Source organism: Sesamum indicum, linkage group LG5, assembly GCF_000512975.1.
Source record: "Sesamum indicum cultivar Zhongzhi No. 13 linkage group LG5, S_indicum_v1.0, whole genome shotgun sequence".
Lineage (NCBI taxonomy): Eukaryota > Viridiplantae > Streptophyta > Magnoliopsida > Lamiales > Pedaliaceae > Sesamum > Sesamum indicum.
Window position 1 is genome coordinate 16,742,318 of NC_026149.1, and position 21,903 is coordinate 16,764,220.

The window sequence follows — 21,903 nt, forward strand, 5'->3', positions numbered from 1 at the left end:
CAGCAGGAAATGCATGGGTGACTGACTGATGTTGGAAAGACATTCTTCTGCTCACTGAAACTTCATAATATAGTGTCTTCACTGAGAAAACAGAAAGTATTAACAATTCATGTCCAAGAATTCCCTTAGTTTTTGCTCGTATTTTGTTTCTTCTTATTACCATAGAGCTGAAATGAGAAACCTTTGTGCATGATTTACATGTAGTTAATCAAAGTTCAATTTCTACTACATTGAAGATTAAGAACTATAAGAGCACCAATATTTTTCACTTCTTTTTCTCTTTTATTGACCCCGAAATATTGCATTTCTACTTGACATCCAACTTCCAGCTTCTGTGCATTGGTGCAGTCTTCTGATTCATCTATCTTAAGATAACGCATGGAGATCAGTGAATTTTAGAGTTCATTCTGATCTAAACATGTAAGAAAAGAGTGTAGAAAAACCTAAATTTGAAATTCGAATAGGGGTGTTTGCACTAGCTTCTGTTTTTGTGGTGGAAATAGGTTGTAAGTTAAGAACTAGTGAAAATTAATAGTGTTTGAAACAAAAGCAAAAAGTGAAGACTTGAAGTTGGAATATTTGTGAAAACAACTTAAAATGCAGAAGTTAATCGGAAGTTGTTTATAGCTTCAGTTTATTTTTTAATAATAAGTTGATAAGCGTTTATTTTGTGCGGTTGCAAACACCCATTTTCTACTGAGCAAATTTGCCATATCATGAGAATGTTTATTTTAACCAGGCCTAATTCAGTTTACGTCCAAGAAATGTTATCTCCTTCTGTAAGATCAAACATGACGACCATTGAGTGGTAGACAGCTCTTCTTAGGCTAGTTTATGCATAAGCTTTTGGTCCTTTAGCCAAATAAACTGGCTGAATCGAGGATAACTGCTGCAAGTCTTATCGAATATGATTGTGTTATTACAATATACCTGAGAGAACTTAACGAGTCCATTACTTCTTTTTGGCTCCATATCAACACCAACAACAAATTATACTGCCATTCTTCTGCACAAATCTGCTTCTCTCTTTTGACATCAGTAGCTGGCAATCCTCTTTGTGATGAAACTAGCTTTTTGTTCAGTCCACCTGGAAAAGTTAACTATCTTAAGTTGTTGGCTGATAAATTGATCTCTGAATCAATAAATCGACTTCAGTAAAAATGATCTAACTGAAAATAATAAGTCCACCGTCAAATCAACTCATATCTTAGATTTTATTTGTTGTCCCTCATAAGAAATACTATTCAGCAGCCGTTGATGAAATTTAAGCAAATCCCTTCTGACTCAAAGCCTAGTAGGGTGAGAAGTATGGGATATCACTTCATCCAAGAAGATTATTCTTTTATGTTCTGTGTTGTCAATGGAATGGCTATCGACCCTATAAACATTATATTTCTCCATTTCCCTCGATTTCTTGGATATCCGTATTTATATGTACTTGCAGGAATGGGAGAAGGTGTTGCCGAGCATACCACCACCAGAGCCAAAGTATCAACTGCGACGAACGAGCTCAGCCCCTATATGAGGATCATGTAGATTCATTCTCGTCCTCACCTTTTTAGCCGGTTTTAGTTTGTTTTTCTCTTTTTTCGACTCTTTGCAACTTGGGGTACCGTCACCGTCCATGACCGGACGACAGCCATAGGATACATAGCATTCATGTTTGCCTTTGTTGTTTGAACATTCCATGGCCATCCTGCCCGAGTGAACCTTCTCCCTGTATGTACATTTTTATAGCGGTAACTGACATGGAACTTTATGGAACTAGTTATGGTGATTCGAGGCATAGTTCCCATGAAATTTTGCTCTTTCATCTATCGTTATGCTTTTGTTATTAAATAAATGGAATAATTACGTTTACAACACTTTTGACTATAGTCTATTTACACAAACTACTCATGTCTTTTCTGTAATTACAGAAATCACCCTGGCAACCAAAAAACAAGGGTAGTTTGTGTAATGATGTCGATGTTTTCAAGAAGTGTATATGTAATTTTTTAAAAACAGGGTGGTTTGTATAAATAATATAGATGTTTCTGGTGGGTGTATGTGTAATTTTCAAAAGATAAGAGTGATTTTTTTTGTAAATAAATCATAGATTAGGGGTGTAATGTAATTATCTCTAAATATATACGTTGGTCAAGTAGTTTCTGGATTATAAATTGGTAGAAGGGAACTTCTCTAGTCCGATTCAATCTAATTATATGGTGAGTGCATTGTAAGTGGTGAGAGTTGGGAGTTTTTGAAAACAAAACAAAAAAGTAGAAAAAAGTTGAAGTTAGAGTGTTTGAAAAAATAATTTAATATTTATAATTTTATTAAAATATTATAAAACTTGGTAAAAAGTTTTTTATAATTTTCTTTTTACTTAAATAACTTAATGGAAACAATTAAAAAGCACAATTTATAAATAAAAAAAATATATATATATATTTATATTATTTTCAACAATAAATCGTAAATCTTTTTTTCAAGCGGTTACAAACACTCCTTGAGCTAAGATGGAGTTTGGGGTGAGTTATGAACTTTTTAAAATATTTAAATTGGTAAACTTCTTAGAAAATTAGTTAATAATATCAAAAAATAAGATATTAAGAACTTATAATTTTAGTTAATAATAAAAATAAGATATCAAGAACTTATAATTTTTTTTTAAACATAAATGGCATTTTCAATTTCTTTCAAAAAATACAAAAACTCACAAAAAAAAAATACATAAATTTATTACAATATTATAATAAAAATATAAAAAAAGAATAATTACATTGTTCTCTCATAATATTTTGTATAATTACTAGTAGAGCACACCGTATAGTTCGAAAAAAATATATTTAGTATTCCTGGCGTTTGTTTCTTCTAACAAATAGACCCTTCAAATAGTTAAAGTTTGTCAAGTTTGCTGATAGGGTAATAAGCCTATCGAGGATAAATATAAATTTTTATTTAATTTTTTACTAATATCAACAAATTCGATGAGTTTTTATTAATATAGAAATTTATTTATTAGATAGGAACAAGCGTAAGAGGTACTAAATATAATTACTTGAATTACAAGAATTTATATATATCAAATCTCATGAAAGAGCTGTATAATTATTTTTATAAAATTAATATTTATTTTTGCATCTTGGACGTGATCATTATCAATAATATTTCAATTTTTATAAGAATATTTCAAATTTTTATTACATCAACGCCATAATTTAAACAACTTATAAAAATACAATTTTATTTTTAAAAAATAAGACTTTATCCCATTACTTGAAAATGTTCATAAAAATTGAAGGAAAAATTAATTAAAAAAGAAAAATAGAACCTTTACGGGCCTGGTAGAAACAACTGGAAAGTGGAAACCTCAAACAGCACAGCCGACTGCTAGTAATCATTTGTTCTGTTAACACAAGTCCTCTGGACGGCTATGGCTTCCGAGAAAGATGCTGCTCTTGCTGCTGTGCCCTCTGGTTCTCCCACCATGTTTGTTTGTTTCTTCCCTCAGCCCTTGTTCTTTGTTTGTGGGTTCAGTTTGTATCTCTGTAATAAACCATATATGCCGAGAATTTGATGTTTCTTGATGGTTGACAACATGCAGATTTGACAAGATTATCAACAAGGAAATACCAGCCAACATCGTGTACGAGGATGACAAGGTTGTTTAAGCTCGACCCTTTATTTGTTTATTTAGTTTCTTGCTTGTTTTGATTCGAGATTTTTGTTGATATGCTTTTGTGATTTTTGTTGTATGAATTTGTTGCTTGTATCAGTGTATATAAGTTATTAAAAAGCATGACAGAGTGAAATTGGGTAATGAAAAATGGTGTACTAATGTGAGGAACAAACATGTGAAAGTTTTCTTCTTTTCTGCTCTGGATTTTGTACTAATGCCTTTCTCGATCGTTTTGTAATTCTGTGGCGACACAAAATTGGACTGCTTGCTTAGGTTTTGATGTCTTTTGTTCCCTATATACTACATTGTTTGTTCATTTATGATGTCTGGATGAAGCACTGCTCGGTAGTTAGTTTCATGATTGAGGATTTTGTCCCTTTTCGTGCACTCAAAGCAACAACCTTCTAATCTTATTGTGGCCCTATGGTCTAAGTGACGAAGGGATGATAGTTTTAAGGTAAAATGGCTGCCCTGTTAACTATGTGATAAATGGGTGGTCATAAAAGCATAAATGAATGATCGTTCCCATTCGAGTTTTAGTTAAATTTCCTTTAAAACGACAGGAGTGATCTTTACAACGATATCATGCTCGCCTAGTAAAAGCCCTTGTTTTATGTGACCAATTGATTGACGAACTGGTTGTAGCTCAAAACTATTATAGTGTTCCGTTGTATAGTTTTCTTTTTTATGATTTTCCCTTTCTTTAGCTGAAATGGTTGGAATTGAAGTGCATGTAAATTGAAACTGAAAGCTCTAATTATGTTATAGCAAAGCTTGTCATTTTTCTGCAGGTGCTTGCTTTCAGGGACATAGCGCCCCAAGCCCCTGTACACGTCGTCATTATTCCTAAAGTGACAGATGGCTTAACTGGAATTTCCAAGGTAATCTTTGTTCTTCTTGCATATCATCGAAGCCAACTTCATGTCTCCATTGACTTCTCAATTATAAATGAATTTTTCAACCCCAAACCCTGAAACTTGCCTTTTTCCAGACTGATGCTGCGGTTTGTTTCCTGCATTCTTCATCGTCTTGTCAATTTCGTACTTTTATGTTTACTGTTAATGTGGTACTAGAACTGAGTATTCTTTCTAGTTCTTGTTTTTATCTATCCATTGGGTCTAGAGATGTATAATCACATGAAATTACCTTAGATATACAAATGTAGTCCTTCTGGTCATTGGTGCTTCTGTGACTGAGAGTAGCATGAAATTGTTTGCTTGATCTCACACAGACGAGAGTATAGCACCACGACATGTGGTTTCTCCGATGATTTGTTAAAGAATGTTATGCTTCTTGAACTTGAATTTAAAGTCTGCAACCTGCAAGCTGTGTACTAATAGTCAGGCAGCAAATTGTAAGGCCTCTAGCGCTGTTTCTCATAAGCAAACAAAGCATAGTGAGGTTGTCGAGGAGACTCTTGCAAAGGGCAAGTAAGACATAATAATAGTGGTCAATTTATAAATGGGAGATTCATTTTATAAAGCTTGTGGTGGATCAAGGTTTAGTTATTCTTATCCATCTTGATTGTTTGATTGATACAACGTCAGTTTTCAGACTGATAATGGACCATGGCACACACCATTCTCACACTTTTCCCTTTTATTCTTCTTGCCGAACTTTCCCTCATCTTTTGATGTGCAATTTTACAATTTCGAGAAACTTGTGCAAGAACACATAAATTCCTCTTTTGCTTTTGGTTTATCTTCAATATTATAACCAGTCATGGTTTATCCTACAGGCTGAAGAGAAACACACTGAGATTCTTGGCCGTCTTCTTTACACGTCAAAACTTGTTGCCAAACAAGAAGGCCTCGAGGACGGCTTTAGGCTTGTGATTAATGACGGGCCAAAAGGATGTACTCATACGAACCTCTCCTCATTTATTTACTCATGCAGGTAAATTTTCGTCCATGTTCTGTAGTTGATCTTGACTTCGAGAATCTTTTGCAGGCCAATCTGTCTATCACCTTCACATTCACCTGCTCGGGGGACGCCAAATGAACTGGCCGCCTGGCTGAGCTGCTTATCTCATAGATATGCATGGAAAGCTCTTACATTCACTATGCCAAACTAGGGACGCTGTTAACTGCTTTGTCTGATTCTGTTCTTTGATGTTAATTTAAATTAAAACGAAGAGTGTGTGCAAACAACAATTTGTAGAGATCAGTTGATCCATGCCATTTGGTATTTCTATCATTGGGTGCATGTAAGAATTACCTCTGACTGCGGAGTTTTGACTGTTGCACGTACTTTCTGAAGTTTGCATTATCAGAATCAAGAAATCTACAACAGTGTTTTCAGAAGTTTTCGCCCCAGGTAGGTTACAGGTTCTTGTTTATTCTGTTCTTGCCAAGTTGTTCAAGTGCATACTTTTAACTTAGATAGACAAGACTTGTTATAAGTGTGTGCTTTTCTATGTATATGGAGGATAATTTCTTTGGGTTAAAAGCAAAATACTCGTTGTGTTATTAATAAAGAGCAAATTACCCCCTTGTGTTAAAAAAAACGCAAAATACCCCCCTGTCAATTAAATATTGTAGAATTAAACGTTGGTGAGAAGGGTGAAAGACGAAAATACCCCTCCTTATATTTAAAAATGTTGTTAGTCAAACTTAGGGTTTTTATTAATTGTTGATTTTGTTTCTGGAGAGAGAGGAAGAAAGGCGACTAAGAGGAAAGGGAAACAAGAAATCCACTCAAATCCTTGAAAATCCACCACCGCTGCCGGCGAAATCCACTCAAATCACCGTTGTCTGCGGCTGCGATACCGATTCCGCTATTTGGAGCTCTGATTTCCGCCTCTTCTTCTTGAAAATCTACCACCGCCACCGGCGAACTCTTTATTTGAAAATGCTGACTGCTAGTCAAACTTAGAATTTTCATCTATTGTCGATTTTGTTTCTGGAGAGAGAAGAAGAGAGGCGACTTAGAGGAACCTAAACACGAAATCCACTCAAATCTTTGAAAATCCACCACCGCCGGCGGCGACGGCCGCGACCGCGAACCAATTTCCATCGGCGAACTCTTTTCCTTCAACCCCGCCAAACGCCGTCGTCCGCGGCTGCGACACCGGACACGGTCAGTCTCGATCTACACAACTTCATATTTCGAGCTTCGATTTCCGATTTTTGCTTCTTGAAAATCCACCATCGCCGCCGGCGAACTCGTTCCCTTCATCCCCCGCCAAATGCCGTCGCCTGCGGCTACGACACCGAACACGGTCAGTCTCTTAATCCCACTTGCCGAAATTTACAGCTTCATATTTCAATACTTCTTCAAGAACTTGTGCACCTATACATACACTTAACAACCGTATCTATGTAGTGGGTGAATATATATGGGTGAATATCTATGTAGGCTGTGGTATATTTTTGAAATTTTTTTTTCTTTTTACGAGTTTTATTGCTGAATTTTGTGTTTGTTTTTTGGTTTAATGGAGGCTTTTTGTGAGGAAAAAAGCTGAGCAAGCAATAAATTTGGAAGCAGTTAAGATAAGCCTTTCTGTTTATACTATTCTTTTATTCGTTTGGTTGGGATTAGGAGTTCCATGGACATATGTTATTGGATTGGATGATTCGAATAACTACTTGGACATCTACTGTTCTTGTATAAAATCTGTACAATTTTGTTGACCAAAGTGAGAGGCAGAACCAAATAAAGTTCAATGACATTCCAAGTTCCCTCTTCCCAATAGTAGATAACAATTGATGGGTTACAAAAATCTGAATTTACCAATCTCTGACCAATGGTGTATGGCTTAACCCATTATCATGCCATAAACATATCTCACATATCCTTTGCCCCCAATTATTACATAGCTGATTAAATGTCTGTTCTTTTGGTTTTTAATTTATTTCTTAATTATCTTAATTGGGCCATCAATTTACATAGATCATGAAAAATGGTAAAAAAATGCTAGAATATTAGCTAGATCCATATTTTTGTCTTATAATTACTGATAACTAATTGTTATACTAGTTGCAATGTTTATTTTGAATAATAGAAATGACTAGCCTTATGGTGTGATGCTGACTAACACATGCTGAAGCTATGGAACTGTTGAGCAGCAACCCTTCTAGTTCTAGCTTCATCTATTTGTGAAAACATTTGATCTATAGTTTTTCAAATGTTTTAGTTTGGGATTTACCTGAAGCTCAGTTTGTAATTTAGCTGAAGCTATTAGGTATAAGTTGATCCCTTGGTATCAGTATGCAAAATATAATCTGTTAATGTTTCAAGTATTTGTTTAAATTCAGTAACATTCATTTTTATTTATACAATATATTAATCCATGAGCTGATGTTTGCTTCCTGCTGCTTAGACTGTTCTTTTCTCTTTTGTATTGTGTTTGTTGTAACTTTATGACAGATTAGTATCTCATTTTATTTTTCACTTAATGCTTTGAAATTTGGATCTGATGTAGTTATCTCTGTGCAATTATCTTCTAAAAACTTTTTATCCTTAATTCAGAGAGCTGCTAATACGGGCTGGGGAGCCGAGAAAGACAGATCTCCAAGGTGGGTGCAGGAGAAGTTTGAAGATTCAGTGAGGGATGGAAGGACTGGTCGGTCTAATCATATATGTGAACCTGCTCCTTGGCAAGGTCTCTAAAGTAATGACAGAGATTCAAAATATTCTCGAGCAAAGGGCAATGAAACTGCACGAGAGAGTTCTCATGAATGAGCTGGATCAAATGCAAAGGATCACGATTGAAGAGACACTAAGAAACAGCCAGACTCCATCTTCATCTTGTAAATGGCCTTTTTTTTTTCCGGGTAAATGGCCTGTTCCTTTTGTAAATGTGAAAAAAAATGTCTATAATATGACACTCAATGTTTCTTTTGTAATGTGGCAATAAAAACAATATCAAGTCTCAATCCTTTCTAATGGAATCCAATTTTATATTTTTGTCAATTTTATGTAGTGTTGGTGTTTATTTTTTCTGTACATTTTCAGCTTCTATTTATGAAATTTAAGCATGAGAAATCCAGTCGTAAAAATGCCAAAAAAATTAAAATACTTAAACATTAGAGTTTTACAAGTTTAGTTTATATTGTCTTCATTTTAACAACGAAACTAACATTAACATAAAAAGTGAGAAACAAGTGGAAGAAGGAGAAATTGCAATAACATATGAGCAAGCTGCTGTACATTTATTTGGGAAAAAATATAGGGGGTAATTTGCTCTTTACACTAACACAGGGGGTATTTTGCACTTAATCTCTTTCATTTAATAAAGGAAGGGCAGAATTATCAAAAAACAATATAAATATGGCCCCCCAGCCACAACATTGGCTCGTGCGCCACACCTTGGACTCGCAGGAATCCAATTGCTACAATAAAATTTTCACAGTATGGTAATTTGATATTTTTTATATCACAGGGGGTATCATGCACATTACCCATATCACAGGGAGTGCGTTGCATTTTTCCCTAATTTCTTTTCCTTTATTAATTGAAATTATAATTGTTTTAAATTCGATTAGTTTTAGCTCGAGTTCAAGTTTGAGTTCAATTTTCTCTAATGGTAAGCTCGTCGCACTCATCCTCTAGCTCGAGCTCTAAATCATGGGTCCAATTCAACTTCAAGTCTTGAAATTTTGTCGAATTTGACATAAACTCGATTTATTTACACCCGTACCTCGAGTTTTCTTGGTGAATTAATATTCTCAGTCATTGAGAAGATGGTCAAACTTATTTTTTCAGTAAGAGTCACATTGTACACCATAAAGAAAAAACAAGTCCTCCAAGAAATGCATGAAATTAATTACCATGTTTACCAAAATATAGCAACAGCAATTAAATTGTGTCTTAAAAGTGAAAATTATTTCTATCAGGACAATTCTGATGTCTTAACTTTTGAAATTGGACAAGTTGTCTTTCTTACACAAACTCTTATTTATTGTATGGTGTTCACAATTTACAAGTCTTTCATTTTCTGGTAATAAAAGCTACAAAGCTAATTTCTCAATTGAAAACATGACTTGAAAGCAATGACTAAGACACCATTCAACACCTAAGGAAACTCTTACAACCAGAAAAAAGAAAAACATTTCTGTTAAGCAAACCCCTTTCTTGCAAACTCCACAAGCAAGAATTTCATATGTATAAATAGCACAAGGTCACATGAATTCAATCACTTAGTAATTGTCAGAACAAAAGGAGAAGAAAAATTTTCTACTCATTTCTGGCAACTTAGATCCAAGTGTATATAGATGGAGAAAGGCAAGAAAATGGCTCTTCTTGTGGGCTGCAACTATCCCAAAACCCCGAACGAGCTGCGCGGGTGCCATAACGACGTTTTGGCCATGCACGAGGTGCTTGTAGCTCAATTTGGTTTTGATCCAAATCATGTTGAGCTAATGATTGACAAGCCCGGTAGCTTGACCATGCCTACCGGTGCCAACATCAAGAAGGCACTAAGCAGAATGATCGATCAAGCTGAGCCAGGCGACGTCTTGTTCTTCCACTACTCGGGCCATGGGACTTTGATCAAAGCTCGCAATTTGTCTAAGATAGAGGAGGCGATCGTTCCTTGTGATTTCAATCTCATCACCAGTAAGTATGCAGTGTTAGGAACTGCAACAGAGATTCTGAAACGTATGCAGGAACAAGAAGAGATGAAAAACATAAGAATAGATGGAATTATCGCCTAGTATTGAACTAATAAATGATGTCTATTGAACCATTTGGCAGGTGTGGACTTCAGGCAGCTTGTGAACCGTGTGCCAAAAGGAGCTACTTTCACCATCCTCTCTGATTCTTGCCACAGTGGAGGCCTGATCGACAAAGAGACGGAGCAGATCGGTCCATCTAGCACTCCCAGAAACAGCATAACTCCACCTTTCTGCAAGCCGAAGGAGATTCCTTTCCAGTCAATCCTGCAATATTTCACATCTCTAACAAGCAAAATCAGCACAGACATAGGTGCACACTTGGTGGAAGTGTTTGGATCTGATGCCAGTCTCATGTTTCGTTTGCCCCTGCACGAGCTGGAGCCGATCAGCACACCATATTTGAAGCCAGACGAAGGAATTTTACTAAGCGGCTGCCAAGCAAACGAGACATCTGCAGATGTGGAAATCATGACGAACGGAAGGAAACCTTGTGGAGCGTTTAGCAACACGGTTCAGATGGTGTTGAAGAAGAATTCAGGACCTCTAAGCAACAGGGAAATAGTATTGATGGCTAGAAAGATTCTGATCATGCAACATTTCAACAACCAGCACCCTTGCCTCTACTGCAGTGATGAAAATGCTGAAGCAATTTTCTTGAGCCCACCCCAGAAACCAAGTCCATGAGAAAGCACGTTATATGTTGCCATGAAATCTTGTGTGTATTGATAAGACAATAAAATCTTTGTGCGAATATGCAATTGTTTCATTGTTTGTTCAAAATTGGAGTTTCCCAAGTCATGAAGAAACTGAATTCAAGAATTGTTTTGATAGGAGAATACACTAAACCCGAACGACAAATGCCCTCAAAAAATTTGAAAAAAATGCCCAAACACTCCATAGATCCGCGTATTTCTGATCGAGTGGGGTCTCAATCTAGCGACCCTCTTGGACGACCATTAGCTTAGCACTCATCCGACAAATGCCCCATTGACATGTAGCTCGTACGAATTCTAACACATAAAGACTTATAAATATTTGAAGGATTCATTTGACATGTGTGTATTTATGACAGGGGATCGTACTTTTTTAGCAAGATTGCATTGTGAAATCTTTATAACCAAATAATCAATTCCCAGAACTATGTGAAATGACTGATGTCATAATCTATAAATTTGGAATAAAGGAATGATTGGCAGAATCTATCTTATTTGAACAGAGGGTAACAAAGTAAAACTTTTGCTCTTTCCGAGTCATCGATGACTCTATCTACCTCCCATAAAGATGGGTCTAATGCTTTGGTCAGTCCAGAAGCATAGGATTAACTGGAAAAAAGGGGTCATTTACTTGCATGATTCACACAAATATGATGGAAAATGAATAGCTGTATCTGATATATACATGCAATTTTGTGCTAATTTTACACTATGAATGAAAGAGAAGTGTATTGACGGAAAACTACGCCCACCGGCGAGATTCATCATCTTATCTCTCCCTACAAGCTGAATTCCACCCAGAAGAAACAACTAGATGAACTATAGATTGTTCCAAATTTTATAGTCAGTAGTTGAGCTGTTATTCATTACACTGTCCTGGCACCCCAAGAAAAATGTGGTCCGTATGGCATCTATATTCACCAAAGCATGCGCAGTGCCGCTAGGACTAGCTGCAACTGCAACTTCATCTGCTCCAATTGTTACCTCAGAGTATCCTCTTTTCACTGCATTGTTCTCCAGCTGCACGTTGGAGATGGTCATGGGTCAAATAACAATTTATATGTATGAGACCGGAGAAAAGGAATATGAAATAACATCTCTGTACAGTATTTCTTATACAGTACAAATGGAAAGAATGCCTCTTACAAGTCATAATAAATAAAGTCCATAAGAGATCAGAATGAAAGAGCTTTCAGTTGCTATCAATTTTTTAACTCTGGTGCTGCTGCTTCCGTTTATTGATTTTTCCAAAGTTACTTTAAACATCTCATAAGATACTAAAACTTAGAACGTGTTTCAGAGTGTGTGGCAATTTTAACAAGATCTGCTGGGCAACCCAACCCCACAACCCCCTCTGGACATTATTCTGCATCATCAAGACATCCCATCCCATAATCTTCTGTAATCAAACCAAAACATTATTCTGCATCCTCGAAACATTGCATTCCATAAAAGATGCTATATTAAACTAAACCAGCAGAACCCCTTGCCTCCACCCCCTTCTTCCAGTGGTGAAGTGCACAGAAAATGTCCCTTTGAATGATATATATGATGCTTCATGTAAGAAGGAAATAACAAACAGAAAAAGTGAACAGAACTAGATATGAGCTGATGCTATCAGGCATGCCATATATGCGTTGTCTTGGAGAACTTACATAGATAAATATTAATGTCTAACCCTTTTAACCAGTGTTTTCTTTTCCTCCCTTCTTTTATCCTCAAGATCTGGGAGCTCAAACTAAAAGGTTCATAGTTAAATTGCCTATGATATAAAAGCTCTTAAACTGCTTCGGGGCCAAATTATTTGAAGTTCACGCATTTAGCAACCTCATCAGACTATGTCTATCAGCAAATCGTTGTGAATACCATATATATATCTTAATAAGAACGGCAGGCATACCCTGAACACAGTTTTAGCACCCCATATTACAAATGTCTCATTACAAGTGTGGTGTCTGTGGTTTCCCCTCACTGTTCCAGGTCGGATCTCACCCAAATGAACTGAAGCACAAGAAACCGCTCCTCCTGCAAATTCATAATCCACCATTGTTTTGAAACATCAAAATGCAATAACAAGTACACAATGAGAAGAATACAGCATGTTAGTAACACCAAGTTTCAATTTCATATTCTTATTCACCAGGAGATTAGATGCTATCCATGTCGATAGCAGCACAATCTCAGTGTACATCATTAGATCATAAACGACGATATCATCATTACGTCTTATGACATCATCGGATTCTAATCGACCGACCTACTAGGGGTAGCACAAAATCATCCGTGGTTAACCATCACTCAGTATCAATTCTACTGCTGTTTAAATTATAACAGAACAGAAACAAAAAATGTTTAAACACACGCATGGACATAGAAAAAACAGTGTCTAAAAATCATCAGCGTTTGGCTACAAAGGCAAAAGAACAATAACGACACAATCTTTGCTCAATCAAAAAGTTCAAGCAGCTCCCCATCAACCATTATAGCATTCCACCTTCATTTGCTTGGTCCCCCAAAAATCATAGCTAAGGAAAATTACATAACTAGAGCCCCATAGATAAAAAAAAATTATAACTTCTCAAAATCACATTAGAACACAAAGGCAAAACCTGGAACATCAGCATCCAGCGCAAGTGACACGGGATTAATCAACCAGCCACGCTTATCCTTCATTACAAGAGAAGAAAAAGCGGAGAATTTCACAACATTGGCATTCGGATCCTTAACATAACCGCCATTTTTCTCATTCACAGTATATGACGATTGGTGAAACGCAGGATTGGCGTAACGGTGTTGAAATCTAAGAGAAACCCATGTGAGAAGAAGGAAAATGGACAGGAGAAAAGGGAATGCATGCGGTTTTTTGAGGAAAACTTTGAGCGAGGTTAAGAGGGTTGCTGCTGTCTGTGGGTTTTGGGATGGGGATTGGAATTGTGGAGTCGGGTCTGAAATCGGTAGCGGGTTCGATGAATACGATGTCCTTCTGGGGTTCGCCATTTCTTCATCAAATTATCTAGTTCTTCATGATTCTTGATTATTTACACTGATTTGCTGCGTCTGAAATTTTGTACTCATCCGCAGGTGGTCTTTGGGTTTGCTTTCGACATGGGGGTAAAATGCAGATAATTTTCCTTTGTTGGACGAATTGGGAAAAAAACCAAAGAAAAGGGGGGCAAGTGCAATTTCTATAATTTATTTTCCCCCCTCTCAACCCAATGCAAACTTGCTTGGAAAAGCCCAAAACTTTTGTCAAAGGAAATTTTGCAAGAATTTTTTTTTGGGAGTTTGATTTCGAGAATTTCTTGATTTGGTTTGGAAAAATGAATTTTAAAGTTAAAAGTTTGGTATGTGTTTTGAGTTGGTTAACAAATATTAAAAATAGATATAAACATACTTGACAATTAGTATCTTATATCTGCATTTGTAATATATAAGTAATGTAAACAATTGCGTGGCAAAATTTAAATGAAATTAATAAATTTATTGTTTTAAAAATAGTGATTAATTCATTTCACTTGGCCGTTCCAATTCCCAAACCAATTATTTGACAAATTATTTTATGCTTATGAATTGGGTTGAGTACAGAGCACTGTTATACTGTACGATTGTACTATTTATTTAATGAAAATTACATTTACCTAACTGGATTGAGTACACACTCTGGTGATGACAAACAATCACAAAGCAAAAATAATATCATTAAAGAAATAGTTCAACGTAATCAAAATCAAAGATCGTCCAAAAACTTTATTGCATCCACCAGAATTGTGTACCACTGAAGATACTGATCTTATTCACCCTCAATCTTTACACTTCTTCATACACATTGTATTGCTACAGCAGGTTCAAAAGTGGGCTTAAAAGCAGACTGTCACTGTGACAAAAAAAGGGTACCTACTCATCTAGATGAACATATTTCAGACAACAAATACCACCACATGGGTAGAGCTAATTTGCACCAATCTAGTTCATGTATTGAGATTCACACGAATCCCTGCATTTGAATCAATGAAAGAGGTCTCTAGTTTAGTCTAACTTCTGTGGCTTTCAGGGTCAGGCTCCGGATCGGAGATCTCGTCCTCGGGGTGAGCCAGAAAGGGTTTGAAGGTCATAATGAGGCCGACAATCTCAACCACGTTCAAAATGAAGAAAACCATGTGAACACCTGCATCACAAGAACCAAGTGGCTGTCAAAAGCCAAAAGTCGGTAAATGCTTTGAAATCCTGGAAAAAGACGGCACAGGGTATGCTAAGCAGACTGTGATGGTACAGGAATCAACATGAGAACATATCAGCTTATTTGACTAATATAGTACAGGCTTGAAAGTTGCACAAAGCTTATTTATGACTTGGGTGTTGTCACAGAAAGGTGTGTGCCAAATAGCACAAGTGACTAAATAAGTAGGCATTTATTACTATAGAATGAAGGTCTTCGATGAAATCTTCTCAAACTAAAAGTTTAATATGGCCATTGATAAACGGAAATCAACTACTGGCTATGTGTTTACACTTGCAAAAGCACTAGTTAGTTGGAAGTCAAAATTATAGTCAAGAGTGGAAGCTGAGTATATGGCAATCACCAAGGCTGTAAGTAAGCAATTTGGTGTCAATGGTTTGTGAACTTGGAATTTATTTACAAAATTACAATACATTATATCCAGTTAGCAAAGGTACATCACGCAATAACAGGGCCCATTGATATTCGATACCATTTTGTGCCAGAGATTCTAGAAGAAAGTGGAATAGAATTCCCAAAAATCCAGACCAGTCAGCAGTTGCTTTGTCTACTATGGAAGCTAAATGACAATCACAGACGCTGTGAAGTAAGCAATTTGGGTTACTTTGTGAACCGGGAATTCATCCCACGTTACAATCCATAATAACAATTAGAGTGTTATGCAGTTAGCAAACAGCCATGTACATCACGCAAGAACGAAGCACATTGATATTCGATATCTTTTGTGAGAGATACTAGAAGAAAGTGGATAAAAAACCAGATAATCCGGGCCAGTGAGGATTCTGTAGATATGTTGACAAAAGTCGTGACTGCAGTCAAGTTCCAATTTTGCTTGGTCTTAATCGATAAAATTTGAAGATTGAATTTGGAGACACTATCAAAGATTGTTTGAGAGGAGAAAATGTGAAATTCGCCAAGGTGGAGATTTGTTCAATTGTGGCTCATATCCCACATGAAAATGTTTGCCAAGCTCAAGCATTTACCTATAAATATGGAGTTAGTTAACGTTCGTTAGGCATTCCAAAACAAAGCATTTGCCAATCTAATTTGTTGGCAATTGTTTTTCTCTCTTCTGTACATTTGTTGTCCTTCAGTGAAATAGAAATTCGGTACTGTCCAAGGACGTAGGAATTCTTTGGCCAAACCTCGCTAAATTTGGTGTTCTTTGTTTTGTTATTTTTCCATAGTTATTGGTAGGTGGTATGGTATTGATTCTGGTACCAAAACAGATCTCCATACCATCGACACCCTCGACCCGAGTCAATTAAGAATGTGGTCTTTGACATTGGGACCATATTTTAGCACTGGGGAAATTAGTAATTTCCCATAAAAATGACCAAATTTTAGGTATAAAATCCCCATTTTCTCCATTTTCAATGTCGATAGATTTCTCTTTTTGAAATTTAGTTGTTATCTACGCTCTCAAAGGACATGATTGACTGCATTTAGATGCTACTATCATAAAATGCTCTCATAGCACAATGATTGACTGCACCTAGGAGCCACTGTCATAAAATGTTTGTCTTTTGTATCTGTATACCAGAGCACTGGTGACATGCATAATACTAAACCATTTTTATATCTTTCATTTATCATGTGAAGTTACTCGCAGTTCACTTCCACAAGTCATAAACTATTGAAAGAGGTAAGGGAGCGTGGGCAAAATCATGAACGTATAAAACTAACACGTCGAAAGAGCCTTACAAGAGTTGTTCGTGTACCTGGTAAAAACTCTGCATGCTGCCTGCCTTGAGCCCAAGAGAGTCTGAGGAAATTTAAAGCGAGTAGATCATGTAAAGAGAAAATTAGAAACTAGAAGTCAAAAGTTACACAAAAAACATGGTCTCTGTTTCAATACTTACATAATATCTGAATCAATTCTTTTATAAAATCACGAATCCAGAAAATGTTGGTAAAGCAGAACAAATACCCAACTTTAGGAGGACTAATGAAAAGAAATTAAACAACATACAAAGAACAGATGACAGAGGGACCAATCAACAAGGAGAGAAGAAATTAAAATTATTTTTCCATTGGTCATATATCCTCAAGAGAAGTATAACACTCTATACAGCACTCAGTCATTATAACAATCAATAAAACTGACGAGCGGAGAGAAACAAGAGCAACTCACAGTGAACCCCCAGCTGCAGGGCCAATTGCTTTGAAAAGGGACATAGCAGACATAGATATGCCATTTGCAGCTCCTCTTTGTTCTTGGGCCTGAAATAAATGTCAGATAGATTTGTAAACTGAAAATATATCAATTTTATTTCTAAAGGTGTTGAAAATGAAAAGTAAGAACTTGGAAGAACTTACCACAGCTCTGTTTTGAATAACTAACAGGCCTGTTGTGATGGATATCTGATTATGAATGTCATGAATCAGTAGAAAGTAATAACAGGGGGTGGGCAAAAGAATTATCTTATTCGTTCTTTTTGGTTTGTGATGTTTGAGGGGGTACCACTGAAAGAATGTTCTACTTCTACGAATTGATGCATAAAACAAATCCTCAATGCCTTCAAGTAATTCATGCAAGAAAATAAAGATCTTCTCTTACGAATTATTCCAAATAAATCTATACAAAGTCTAATATGTCAAATGACTCAAATGGATGAAGTCACAATATATCTTAGACATATTACAGAAAATATTTTCTTTGTAGTTCTTCAGCTGTGAAGTCTTGTAAAAGGCAGTGGAGATTGGCCTAAGCCTAAAGTTAACAAGAAAACTAATTTAACAAGAACTCACAGAGAGTACATTCTTCAACAAGGATGCAGAATTTAGCACCAATAAGAGAACCGGACCAGATAATTTGGCTATAAATGGATAGCTCGACAGCAATGGTATTGTAATAACCTGCAACGAGAAACAGTTAGTGGCACAGACTAGAGCACTTTGACGGGAAATATGGACTAGGAATAGAAGTTTTATGGGCCTACAGCTCCAATACGAGAAACCAAGATGGCTCCCAGCATCCTCTCTATCCAAGTATATAGAAAGAGCTGAAAGAGTAACATACCAAACCCTGAATGAAGCCAATTAGATAATATCAACATTCAGTAAATAATGGATTAATTTTCAGATGTATCACCTAAAAATTATCTACCTGTAACAGAAAGAACTTCACCAACATCCGAAGTGCTAAAACTTAAGCCCCCAAGCTTTCTTGAGCTGACAGCCCACAATGAGAATATCTGAAAAAAGGAAATAAGTGATAGCTATGCAGTAATTCAGCAGCAATCTGAACTTGGACAAATGAATTAAAAAGAAGCTTTTTTCTTGTGTAGACCATCAAAGATGGTTTGGTATTTGCTTGGAGATTATCACTGGAAACCTTTTATAAAAAACAAGGTAAGAGGCATTATTTTATTCATGCTAAATGGCATTACCTTGAAGAGAGAAGTTGTTTAAATGATCTAACTAATTAAGCAATCATATACAATAATATAAATCAAAGAAAAATTGAGGGGAAAAAGAAACAATCATTTGGTACTCTGTATGAAATCTGTAATTACATAATTCTACAAATAGATGTACATGTAAATAGGAAAATACAGATAATTCGCAATTCTGAATGAGTAAAAAGATTTGCATCAGCTTGCACCGGTAAAATTCTTCGAAGAAAGAAAAGAACATAATGAAGAGGTTACCTCACTGTATGCCATATCATGAAGTTGGAAAATGCAATACACTATAATAGCAGAAACTAAGGGCCAATTTCTGAAGAGGCTTCTTTGAGAGACAGTGGATTGGAGCTTAGAAACTTCCATTTCCTGTGACTGAATCGACTCATATGTATTATCTTCCGGTGGAGCTTCTCTGGAATTTCGTGCGATGTTTTCTTCACAATGGATGTGAAGAGTTTCCTGCAAATATTCATATTTGAGAAAGATATCAACAAAATTTCAGGTGCCATTTATGTAACACTAAGTGAGGTGAAAATCTTCATGAGCAAGGAATCATTATTGGCACTCGGTCAAAACAAAACCTAGACTTGAAAACTAAGTGAGGCAAAAACTTCTGGAGCATATGTTCAGAAACAGAATTTTAGTTGCATGCTTACATAAAGACATGCAAGTAAACAGAAAATCAAGTGCCACTCCTGTTTGAAAAAGATGAAAAAACTTGGACTATAATGATGAAAGCTTGATACAGAAAGCAACGGCAGAGGAACGTACAGGAAGCCAACACGAGATGATGAATGCCACCAAAGCAAAGACTGATATCACAAGACAAGGCAAAAAGTATGGAAACCTGCAAGCCATATCGACTGATGAGAATGGCATGATTAGTTTGCACCTAAGAATCACAGACTGAAAGAAATAGATGTGTGAAATAACATGCTTACCTCCCAAACAGAGATTCTCTAGAAAAGATCTGAGGATACTTCTCTGCAGGCTGAAATCATACATGTCCAAAAAAAATTGTTGGATCTTGGGGAGTGCTAAATGGCATAAACAGAGAAAAAAGGGATTTTGAAGTCTTCAGCAGTCAGCAACCAAAGCTTAGAGGATGTTTGGTTGAGCTTAAAAAAAGATTCTATAAGCTTCAGAGTCCTCTATATTTTTCTTCTTTTAAATGTTAGATCTTGGAAATAGGCTCCTAATTCTTTGGAGCTTATAATTAAGGTTTTTTAAGGCAATATCCTCATTTACATGACCAGGGAAAAGGAGATTAAGATTGTAAAAAGTAAACGACCTATTTTTAACGAGCTAATAAACTCTTAACATCTTATCCTATTGTTTGTTGTTCTCATTGACAAACAAAAATACTTTACAAGCTTTAAGATAACATTCAGGATCTTGTGGCTAAAACTAAGCCACCTAGATGCTCTTAACTGTTATCATTTACCATCTTAAGGACATCCAAGTAATAAAACGTTCAATGCAGGTACGGAGACAAACTAACAAAAAGGTTACCAGATAGTAGCACATAAGTTATTTAAATTCATATCGCTTCAGTCTCATTGTATGAATATAGTGATTTTTTAAGTCATTTTGAAATTCAGTAGTTATATTAAGAACCATTTGTGGTACTCTCTAGAGCAGCAGAGGATAGACATTACCTGTGCAAGAAAACCACCAACAGCCGGACCAATGACCAAGCCTATGCCCCAGGATGTGCCAATCTACAAAGAACCCAATATAACAACCCAGGCCTACATCACGATGGACCTCACAAGATACAGAAACAAGAATAAGGAAACAAGGATTAAATGCCTTACGACAGACATCCCCAAAGCTTGGTGTTCTTTACGACAGATTTCTGAAGCATATGCCTAGATCAATTGGAAAACCACGTGGAGAAAACTAATAATTATATGAATACATATAAGCGAGTTTGCATAATGAGTTTCTACTTGAAGCACATGTGTTCTTTCACAGTAGTAAGCTAATAAAAATTTCATTGTTTAGGGTTAGGCATGTATTTCATTAAGAAATGGTGTGGGCACTCTATTAATGGCATACATAAGTAGCCTTTTAGTATTTGTTGATATTGAATTGCCACAGTTTAAACAGAGAGGAGATATATTTAATTCTAATATGGCCCATGCAAACAGTCTTTTCATGCAACCTAACACATGAAATTCTTTCACGTAAATGGATGGTGGCAAGATTGGCAGTAGTGAGATTTAAACTCATAACCCTTGTTTAGTCGGTTTCTAGGACCATATTGAACTATCATCTCATATAAACGTTTAAAGTGTTTAGAAGTAGAAACATTCGATATTTAATCACTCTTAACACTTCCTAATCCTTTTTAGCTAATACTTAATAGTGTAGAAGAATCTCAACGGAGCTCTTTGGTGTTTAGCATAGAAACTTGGGCAGCAGCTGACCTACACTTCAGTCTTGGATCAAGATGCAATCACTAATTCATCTCCACTTCAGCAGGTAAGACAGGATGTTTATCAGTTCAACCAATTTAAACATAAATTTATCTGTTTTGCTATGAAAATTTGAAGGAATAAAACTTTGTTTTGAGGGCTAAGAAAATTTTAGGTCGACATACCCTCATAGGACCAAGAATTCCACACAAACTTCCGAGAAGGAACCTTGTCGAAATTGCCATCCAATAGTTTACACTAAGACCAAACAGTGTATTGAATACAACCCTGAAATTTAACCAAGTTGAAGAAAATAAAAGATGATGGATGTCAAAGTAAATTAGCCAGCAATATGGAAACATGACTATTGACACTCACACTATAATTGTGCCAATCATTATTATTGGTTTCCGACCATATTTATCAGCCACCATTCCCCAGAGAAGAGAAGTCAAAGCTCTTCCAAACATGAATGAAGATCCTACATGAAATATCAATTCATGTTCAATAGAGATGGCTAATGTACAATATATGATGTTCAAAAAGAGACTAACCCACGTATCCAGCATAGTAACTTATGTCTTCCTCCCTTTTTGCAATATGGAAGTCCCGAGTCTGCAGTAATTAGAAGGAGAAATACTAAAAGCACCTGATTTGATTAATCAAAGAGATAACAGAACATTTCCAACCATTGAGGAGATTATGAGAATGAATACAGCAAGCAAGTCCAACATGGGAAGAGGGAAGATGTCAGGTAATGATGCAACAATAGAATCCACCAGAGGGGCTGGGGAGGGCAATGGTTAAGGGACTAAACGAGTAGGGTTTTACTTGTGCTTTCT

General features: G+C 36.1%; 5 protein-coding genes across 11 annotated transcripts in view; 3 read left to right on the forward strand and 2 right to left on the reverse strand.

Moving 5' to 3' along the window:
* Positions 1-1,813, forward strand: part of LOC105162726 (ABSCISIC ACID-INSENSITIVE 5-like protein 2) — a gene marked incomplete in the record, with an annotated part of 4,583 nt that extends 2,770 nt beyond the window's left edge. The window contains 1 exon segment of the mRNA XM_011080830.2: positions 1,445-1,813. Within this exon segment, the coding sequence (XP_011079132.1) occupies positions 1,445-1,525 (81 nt within the window).
* On the forward strand, positions 3,319-5,967 carry LOC105162728 (adenylylsulfatase HINT1). Its single transcript, XM_011080831.2, has 5 exons — positions 3,319-3,474; positions 3,590-3,647; positions 4,456-4,545; positions 5,403-5,520; positions 5,615-5,967. Exons 1-5 carry the CDS (start codon positions 3,419-3,421, stop codon positions 5,680-5,682), a joined length of 390 nt encoding a protein of 129 aa, XP_011079133.1. The 5' UTR covers positions 3,319-3,418; the 3' UTR covers positions 5,683-5,967.
* LOC105162729 (metacaspase-9) lies at positions 9,796-11,152 on the forward strand. Its single transcript, XM_011080833.2, has 2 exons — positions 9,796-10,222; positions 10,361-11,152. Exons 1-2 carry the CDS (start codon positions 9,880-9,882, stop codon positions 10,963-10,965), a joined length of 948 nt encoding a protein of 315 aa, XP_011079135.1. The 5' UTR covers positions 9,796-9,879; the 3' UTR covers positions 10,966-11,152.
* LOC105162730 lies at positions 11,600-14,194 on the reverse strand. Its single transcript, XM_011080835.2, has 3 exons — positions 13,604-14,194; positions 12,895-13,019; positions 11,600-12,014 (listed from the first exon to the last, which is right to left on the reverse strand). The coding sequence occupies exons 1-3, from the start codon at positions 13,989-13,991 to the stop codon at positions 11,814-11,816; spliced, it is 714 nt and encodes a 237-aa protein (XP_011079137.1). The 5' UTR covers positions 13,992-14,194; the 3' UTR covers positions 11,600-11,813.
* LOC105162731 (protein ZINC INDUCED FACILITATOR-LIKE 1) overlaps positions 14,750-21,903 on the reverse strand; it is a 9,777-nt gene continuing 2,623 nt past the window's right edge. For 2 of the 7 annotated variants that reach the window (XM_020694078.1, XM_011080836.2), the window contains 15 exons: positions 21,616-21,676; positions 21,440-21,542; positions 21,247-21,349; positions 20,459-20,512; positions 20,300-20,362; positions 19,583-19,632; positions 19,413-19,488; positions 18,885-19,100; positions 18,341-18,428; positions 18,174-18,259; positions 17,983-18,090; positions 17,551-17,595; positions 17,366-17,454; positions 16,953-16,996; positions 14,750-15,159 (listed from right to left, as the gene is read on the reverse strand). In XM_020694078.1, coding sequence (XP_020549737.1) covers positions 15,026-15,159; positions 16,953-16,996; positions 17,366-17,454; positions 17,551-17,595; positions 17,983-18,090; positions 18,174-18,259; positions 18,341-18,428; positions 18,885-19,100; positions 19,413-19,488; positions 19,583-19,632; positions 20,300-20,362; positions 20,459-20,512; positions 21,247-21,349; positions 21,440-21,542; positions 21,616-21,676 — 1,320 coding nt within the window. In that variant the 3' untranslated portion in view covers positions 14,750-15,025. Of the gene's footprint in view, positions 15,182-16,935; positions 16,997-17,365; positions 17,455-17,550; positions 17,596-17,982; positions 18,091-18,173; positions 18,260-18,340; positions 18,429-18,884; positions 19,101-19,412; positions 19,489-19,582; positions 19,633-20,299; positions 20,363-20,458; positions 20,513-21,246; positions 21,350-21,439; positions 21,543-21,615; positions 21,677-21,903 lie in introns of all 7 variants that reach the window. The other 5 variants (XM_020694079.1, XM_020694077.1, XM_020694080.1 and 2 more) reach the window with 5 other exon arrangements.